The 8639-nt window shown below is 46.3% G+C and overlaps 1 protein-coding gene across 2 annotated transcripts; it reads left to right on the top strand.

Moving 5' to 3' along the window:
- The first annotated feature begins 1107 nt into the window (after positions 1 to 1107).
- TMEM106C (transmembrane protein 106C) lies at positions 1108 to 7144 on the top strand. 2 transcript variants are annotated; one of them, XM_063075849.1, is made up of 8 exons: positions 1108 to 1162; positions 1730 to 1944; positions 2828 to 2891; positions 3508 to 3667; positions 3760 to 3900; positions 4394 to 4443; positions 4926 to 4979; positions 6429 to 7144. In XM_063075849.1, exons 2-8 carry the CDS (start codon positions 1758 to 1760, stop codon positions 6523 to 6525), a joined length of 753 nt encoding a protein of 250 aa, XP_062931919.1. In that variant the 5' UTR covers positions 1108 to 1162; positions 1730 to 1757; the 3' UTR covers positions 6526 to 7144. The 2 variants fall into 2 exon arrangements, with proteins under 2 accessions (XP_062931919.1, XP_062931918.1); XM_063075848.1 differs by having other exon boundaries at positions 1130 to 1236.
- Positions 7145 to 8639: the final 1495 nt, after the last annotated feature.

Below are 8639 nucleotides of genomic sequence, written 5' to 3'. Positions count from 1 at the left end.
AGCCTGATCATGGCTCCAAATATCATCAGGGACTCAGGCTCCTTTTACCTTTCTAACCAGCCTTCCTCAGTATGCATTTCTTGCCTCACGGTCACAAGGTGGCTGCCCCATCTCCAACATCAAGTCCAAATTCCAAGCAGGAAGAGGAAGGTCAAAGGACCAGTTGAGCCTCCATCCCTTTTAAGGAACTATCCTGGAAGTTCCACACAACTTCTCACACCTCATTGGCCAGAACAGTGTCACATGGCCACCTCTATCTGCAAGAGAGGCTGGGAAATGCATTTTTAATTGAGCATTTGCTGTTCCCAACAATAACAGATTTGTTTAAATAAGGAATATAAACTGGTATACAGCTAGCGATGAGCGAGATTTCAGGAAGGAGAAGGCGTGGGCCAGAGGCGCGAGAGGGGAGCAATGGCTCCTCATCGCTTCTGACTGAAGGTTTGGTGGGCTGATTGCGACCGGCGGCTGGGCAGGCGTCCACGGTAGCAGGAGCATCATTCCTCACGGGGACATGAGGAGAATACGGAGGTGGCAGAAACCTCCGAGGTCGCCAGCGTCGATCTCCATCGCCAAGGAGGCGCCTCATTCGTGTCTTCCCCGGCATCCCCTTGAGTAACTTGCCCGGCTTAGTGTCCGCCCTCACTTCCTTCTGCTCCAGTCTAAGATCGGCCTGGCAGTACGCACGAAGAAACCCACCCATTAAAACGCGCTCTCTAACCTCTTGTGTGTGTGCTTCTTTGCGGAGGGCTGGGGACGGGGTAGTTCTGGGTGGCATGCCTGTCTGTACCCTCAGCGTCTACGCTGAGAATAGCGGAGAATGGCCTCGGTAGCGGGCGCCGCCTTCCTCCTCCCGCGGCAGACAGACGTTCTGCTCCGGAAACTTGACTCCAGCCTCCCCCAACGAGCGTTTCTGGGGAGCAGCGGAGCGTCACCCTCTCTCCACGGACACCCCCCCCCCCAACCCCGGCCGCGCCGGACACCGCTCTCTGTCGCCCACTACCGGCGCCGAGGGGGCGCGACAGCTGCGCGGCGGAAGGGCAGGCCCCCTGGACCACGAAGAGCGCACGCGCGAGCGCACGCGGCGACATCCCCCCCAAGCCTGCTAGCCATTCGGCGCCTGCGCAGCAAGCGCGCGCGGGTCCAGGGACTGGAGAGGCAGGTAAAGCCACTGAAGCACGCAGGTGGCCGGGAGAGCGGCCCGGAAAGGAGCAGCGAGGAGTTCGTACCCTGCAGGTGTCCGGGACGCCGGCGTTTGCTCCCTCGTGGGCGACTTTGGTGGGCTCGGAGCCCCGCTTTTTGCCAGGGGGCGTGACCCGAGCCCGCCTCTGGGGGCTGGGAGGGATCGCTAAGGCCTGTTATTAATTTGGTGCCTGTTGTTCGTCCAGGGAGGTTTTCTTGAGGAGGAGTTTGCAAGTACTGGAGAGGAGGGAGTGAGCCTGGGCCCGGTAGGAGCTGGGGTGCCCCGAGTCCCAGGGCGGTGGGGAGCTGGGCAGGTTGGCAGAAGGCAGGCTCCATTCCCCCGGCTGTATGTAGGGGGTGCCAGGGGAGGGGGGAGCACTGCTACAAAAGGAGGGTCCCAGTAGAAATTGTGCAGGTGTTGAGATCACACTCAGGACGGCGACTTGTCGTTCGTGTGTTTTCACTTTTCTCATAGAAAGAAGCGATTTCTTCACTTGTGGCCCGGTGTGGACACTAACATGTACTCACTTGCCTGTTTTTATCCTAGGACATGACACAAGTGGTACATTACGGCCATGGGGTCTCAGCATTCTGCCTCTGCTCGCCCAACCTCCTGCAAGCGAAAGAAAGAAGATGACAGGGAGGATTTTTTGGCCGAACGAGAGCAGGAAGAAGCCATTGCTCAGTTCCCATATGTGGAGTTCACTGGGAGAGATAGCATCACCTGCCTCACGTGCCAAGGGACAGGCTACATTCCAACAGGTGAACATCTTTGGTGATCAGGGAAGGGGTGATTCTCTGACAAGAATCCTACAGTAGCCACAGGGGTTCTCATGTCTGCCCAGACATAGCTTTTCTTCTAGGCAGTAATACCATTATAGTCACAGACAGTGCCCTGAGCAGGAGCCAGCTCAGCTGACCTGATAAACTTGGGCAGATTTCACAACTTCTCTTGGTCTCCTTGTAGTTGAAACCCTTTCTCTTCTTCCTTTCCACTCTTTTTTTTTTTTCTCTCTTTCTGTGATTTGGAACATTCACTTTGCTCTGTGTTGTAGGATTTGTTGACAGGTGCATTTCTTTATTGCTTTCGCTCATAAGGACGGGCACAGCTTTTGGGTGAAGGGGTTGTTGCTCAGACTATCTTGGAAGCTTCTTTTCAAGGAAGCAGATAGTGAATCATTAACAGCCTAAGGTCTGAAAAATGTATCAGGTGGGGAGAGAGAAACATACTCAGGGGTGGAGCCTGGATTAGGAACAGGATCATCCGTTACTAAATTGACCTCCAGAAAATCTTAACAGTTTAGGTAAGAACCTTAGAAACCATTTACTCCAAAGCCTTCGTTTTAAAGTTGAGGCAACTGAGGGGCTTGAGAGATTCGATGACTTTGCCAAGGCCATACAGTAAAGCCAGAACAAGATCCCAGATTTCTCAACTTCCATGTCACTGCCCTGGCAGCACTGATAGATGTTTCATAATATGTGGCACTCTCTGTAGATTTACTTGTTAGACCCAAAATGTAAAACTAGTGTTTTTAAAAATGTCTAATTCCAGATAAATATTTGCTGTGGCAGCCTGTAGTGAGATGTAAAGGAAAGTACTGCCAACACATGGGGTTTATAAAATAATTGTTTGATTCTTTTCTAGAGCAAGTAAATGAGTTGGTAGCTTTGATCCCACACAGTGATCAGAGATTGCGCCCTCAGAGAACGTGAGTTACCTGCCTCTCACCTGTTAATACCTATTTCTGTTTCTAGCCCCTTTTTATATGTATGAAATCCAGTTAATTCTTTGAAACTACATCTGTTCATGTAAATTGCCCATTTCCTTTATTACTATTTGCCTGAGCAAGGTATCTCTGCCCCCATCACAATCTGCAAAAAGAAACTTGAAGCTAGGAATGTTCTGAAGGCCAATTGAAGGAATGGCATTGGCAGAAATTGGAGAAGGGGGAGAAAGGTTCTGGGAGGAGAGGAAATGTCTTTGTCCACACGGCTTCTCTCTCCAGCTTCTCCTCCCAGAGTGCAAACAGCGTTAAAACAGGTTTAAAAAGGCCTCTCCTGCTGCACTCCTTCTTGTCTGGTTTGTGGTTCTTGGCTCTTTGTACTTTCCTTTAACTCTCCTTTCATTCCTGGTTTTGCATTTATTTATTCAGTCACTTATTCATTTGTGGTAGCTGGCTGATATGGTGATCCAAACCCTTGACCTTGGTGTTATAACACCGTACTCTAACCAACTGAGCTAACTGGACTGGTTTTGCAGTTAATCCTGACTTATTGGACTTTGATCTGACTGTCCGGGTCGGTCATGTGCTGTGTCATTTGCAGTAAGCAGTATGTCCTCCTGTCCATCCTGCTCTGTCTCCTGGCATCTGGTTTGGTGGTTTTCTTCCTGTTTCCACATTCAGTCCTTGTGGACAATGACGGCATCAAAGTGGTGAAGGTCACATTTAATAAGCAGGAGTCCCTTGTAATCCTCGCCATTATGGTAAGACTTGAGGGCCTCAATTTCTGAGTTATTTACCTGACAGACTTAGACCCTGGACACTTACACCTGTTTCCTTATTTGTCCTGATGCAGGCCACCCTGAAAATCAGGAACTCCAACTTCTACCCCGTGGCAGTGACCAGCCTGTCCAGCCAGGTTCAGTACGTGAACACAGTGGTTGGCACATATGTGACTTCTAACGTCTCCCTCATTCCACCTCGGAGTGAGCAACTGGTATGCTGTTCTTTTAGGAAGCTTGCCCCACAGATTCTTTTAAGAAAAGAGTGGGGGCTCTGGGAATGCTATAGCTATTCCTTTCTGTTTCTTCTCATTTCTACTTGTAGGAACTAGTTGATGAGGAAAATCTGAGAAGCTCTGTAATTATGAAAAATTGTGTGTGGGATGGGGTGGGGGGAAACCAATTAGCATTCAAGTATTTGGGGAGCAAAAGAATTTGCAAGAGAAAGAGGCTGTATTATAGTCTGAGGTCCACTGGCCTCTCTAAAGGGAAGAGGTTTGCAAGTGTTCATTAGAGACTCAGGCTGTATCGCTTCTCGGCCTTTTGGCTAAGATCAAGTGTAGAGACTCAGGCTGTATTAGGTATAATCTTGTGAAAATATTTTGTGTGTGATGGAAGAATGATCCAGGGTCTTTGGACTGATAATCACAGTATTGTTCTATGTCAAACCTGCCGGGCCACAGACTGACTCTGATGTCTTATTTGCAGGTGAATTTTACCATGAAGGCTGAGATGGGAGGACCATTTTCCTATGTATAGTAAGGACATGTTCTCTATATTTGTGCTGTCTACTGGATGAAAGGGATTCAAAGTCATACTCAATTGATTGGGGCTTGGTCCTGCCTTAAGTCCCAGCCTTTGGCCTGTAGGTTCCCTACCTTTGGCTGTCTTGAGGTTTATTTGGAGCATGCGTCATTTGATATGTGACTAAAGAGCTGGAATTTCTGAAAGAGAACCTTAAGCTACCAGAATCATTACCAAGCTGCAGTGTTTGTATGATGGGTTTGAAAAAAACAGATAGTATCATGATGTGAGAGGATGAGAATGACACTTATGGGGACTCAGAAATAGTGAGCATTGCAGTGCTCAGGTCAGAGGGGTGGTGTTGGGGAGGCGAGGCACCCTAAACAGGACTGACTGCTTCTCATTTTGATAGTATAACTCAGCACTCTTCTACTCATGCTCTTTTCTTAAAAAAAAAAAAAAAAAACTAACCGTTTTCCTATTTGCCATTTGGTAGCTTCTTCTGCACAATACCTGAAATCCTGGTGCACAACATAGTGATCTTCATTCGGTACGTCACCCTTTTCCCTATCCCGATGGCCTTGGTGTTTGAGCCTGGACCATCAGGTTATGTGAGCTTACCACCTTTGCTCAGAAGATCCCTGTGCGACCCACAAGGCAGAGGCATCTGGCCAAGGAGGGAATGCCTTGCAGGCACAGATACAGTAGACCCTTGGTGTTCTCTAGATGCAGTGTCCATATCCCCTTCACAAGTCACCAGATTCACAGTGAACAATTGAACACTACAGATACTCCTCAATTTACAATGAAGTTACATCCTGATAAACCCATCATAGGTTGAAAATCTCATAAGCCGAAAGTGCATTTAATACACTAAGCTACCGAACATCATAGCTTAGCCTAGCCTACCTTAAATGTGCTCAGAACACTTACATTAGCCTACAATTGGACAAAAGCATTAACACAATGCCTGTTTTAAATAAAGTGTTGAATATCTCATGTAATTTGTTGAATACTGTACTGAAAGTGAAAAACAAAATGGTGATGTGGGTACTCCAAGTACACTTTCTACCAAATGCATTTCACACCATTGTGAAGTCAAAAAATCATAAGTTGAACCATCAGAAGTCAACAACTATCTGTAATTTTCTCCATGAAATGGGATCTAGTTTAAGTAAACACATTGTGATCCCTTTAGAATCCTAATAAGACTGGTAATGAGCAGAAAAGCCTTCTCAAGGTGTAAGTACTCAGCATTTGACCAGACTAACTTTCTTGCCACACAAATTACCACGTCATGGTCCTTTGGGGTTATTCCTAGAATCATGACTGTTAAATTTTCAGGTACAAGGATCTGCTGTAATTATTTGAAATATGAGAGGTTAGAGCAGGGTTTCTCAGCCTTGGCACTATTAACATTTTGAGCTAGACGGTTCTTTATGGTAGGCGGGGCTATCCTGTGTATTGTGGTATATTTAACAACCTCTCTGACCTCTACCTAATAGATGCCAGTAACACCACTCCTTCTGCCCTTCAGTTCTTTCTTTATTTTTTTAAAAAATGACCAGTAAGGGGATCTTAACCCTTGACTTGGTGTTGTCAGCACCACGCTCACCCAGAGAGCTAACCAGCCATCCCTATATGGGATCCGAACCCGGGGCCTTGGTGTTCTCAGCACCACACTCTCCCAAGTGAGCCATGGGCCGGCCCATGCCTTTCAGTTCTAACAACCCAAAATGTCTCCAAACATTTCCAAAAGTCTCCTGTGAGGTAAAATTGCCCCCAGTTGAGAACCACTTATTTAGAAGGTCGCCTCATGGCAGAGCATCTCTGTGGATGCAGAAAGACCCTCTGGCCTCCTGGTTACATAACCATCAGGCTGTGTACCTGGGGCCCATGGGTGTTGTTGCTGGAACTTGCAAGAAATTATTTGGGCAATTTTTCTTGCTTATTTCATCTCAAAAATGGAACTAATTCTTCTTGGTTTTCTTTTCCCTAGAACTTCAGTGAAGATTTCATACATTGGCCACATGACCCAGAGCTCCTTGGAGACACATCAGTATGTGGATTGTGGAGTAAATTCCACAGCTATTTAGCAGCTGCTCTTGGTTCTTCCATGGCAGCACCTGTAGAAGAGAGCACAGCATTTGTTTCCAGGGCCTGAGTTGCCGAACTACCCCAGGTGGTACAAACAGAGTAGGAATTGGTTCTCTTGACTCCCAACAAGCATCCTCCTGCCACTTACGAGGAAACATCTCTCTACAGCACCGTTTATGTTTCTCAGAACCAGCAGAATCACTGCCTAGTGCCTAGCCTGTGCCCAGCAAATAGTAGGTACTCAATAAAGCTTCGAAGAATTCAGATCTTTTCAGCTGTTCATTGGGCATTATAAATTGAAATCATAGCATAATTCTATGTTATCAGTACATGGAGATAGGACTGTTAGTGCAGCTGCAGACTGTTACTGGTGCCTCTTCTGTCCAGAAGTAGCAGCAGGGGGACTATTTGAATACCCAAAAGAAGAAAGCACAAACCCATTCAATATGTGAAGGAGCTTTTTAAAAAGAAAAAAGAAAAAAAAGTGTTTTTTGTTTTTCCTGTAGAAAGTTACAATTGTTTTTACAAAGAGTCTGTGTGGGGCTTGATTTATCTCTGTCCACTGGCTGGAACATGGATTGGGGATTTGATGGAAAAATAAACCCTGCTTTTGATTCATCTGTGTCTCCTCTTTTTGCCTGGATGTCAGCTCTGAGGGACTGTAGAATAATTGACTGCTAAGCAGATCAGGATGGGATGGGAAAGAAAGAGAAGGAACTCTATTCCCTGACCCCGTGAGCTCCTATCACCCAAGCAGTCTCCCTTTCTCTGTCTGCCTCTTGAGTCAACGGGCTGCCTCATTCCAGAACAGAGCACTCAGTGCCCCCTGGAGGCTGGAAGAGGCAGGGCAGAGGTGTTTGAGGAGTAACTCCCCACCCCCGCCCCCAGTTAGCTTTAGTCTTTACTGAGAGGATCTGTTTTCAAAGTTTTTTGACCTGGCTTTACACTCTCTGCCACTAAAGGGTGAGTTACAGCTTCAAGACAGCAGAGAATCTAGTTGGGAAGCTTGAGTAGTCAGGTTGCAGAACTCAGCTGAGATGGGCTCCAGCTCTTTCCACAGCACTGGCACTTCAGGAAGCCCTGACAGCGACATGTAGTGGCAGAGGTTGTATGTCAGTTTTTGTTCCCATTTCCATAGCTTGGTTTTCAATATTTGCTTAATGATTTTTATACTCTGAGTCTTCAAACTAAGGCTAAATTTCACGACTGTTTGGCTGACTGAGTAACTCAAAAGCTGAGGATTGAAAACCGAGTTTCAGTGTTCCATTGGATCGTGTAGTGATATGTGTACACAGTAGTGGTGACCACAATATGGACTGATGATGGAACATCCCCAGTTGTACAGAAGCAAGTGGCACCATTTCTGAGAACATTGCTGTAAGCAGAACATGCCCTAAACACATGAAGGTGTTCACGTTGCTACGTTTTCTCTGTAGTTCTCTCATTTTCCAAATAGCCTCTGTAGCCTATTTTTCATATAATTTTGAAGAAGCTACTCACGTTGCTCCTTCAGTTTTGAGTCATTTTTTGTGACATGTCCCTCAGTAACATTTCTTGCTCCTTGATATTAAAATACAGTTATGACATTAAAGTGAGATTGCTTAACTTTTTAAACATACAGCAATGAGTCTGATCTCATGATGCTAAGAATTCTCATGCCCATTTATATTCTTAGCTTCCCAAACTGCACTTTAGGATGTTCTGCATAGTTTTATGGTATCTGTCAATTCTTGAACTAATGCCTAGAATTTTCTCTCAGTGGATAGTTCAAGTGGTGTGACAATCACCATCGTGTTTGTAGTGGATTGAAATTTGCAAAGAATGTGTTTCTTGGGGATGAGGCTTTGTTAGAGATCTCTATAGCCTCCATCTTGGCCTATGCTGTGACCTGTTTCTTGGTCTCAGACTGCTTATGCCAGGTCACCTGGTCGAATAGTTGCTGTATACAGAAATCTCCATTCACTTGTCCATTTAGTCATTCCAGAAAAGTACTGAGCACTTGCCGTATGTTAAGGATTGCAATTTCTGATGTTTTGTCCAGAGTAGAAGTTTAAAACACCATCACAAGCCTTTATGTTCACCAGGTTTACTTCCACCAAATATTCTGTAGTCC

Source organism: Cynocephalus volans, chromosome 12 (assembly GCF_027409185.1).
Source record: "Cynocephalus volans isolate mCynVol1 chromosome 12, mCynVol1.pri, whole genome shotgun sequence".
NCBI lineage: Eukaryota > Metazoa > Chordata > Mammalia > Dermoptera > Cynocephalidae > Cynocephalus > Cynocephalus volans.
This window is presented reverse-complemented; position numbering and strand designations above follow the sequence as displayed.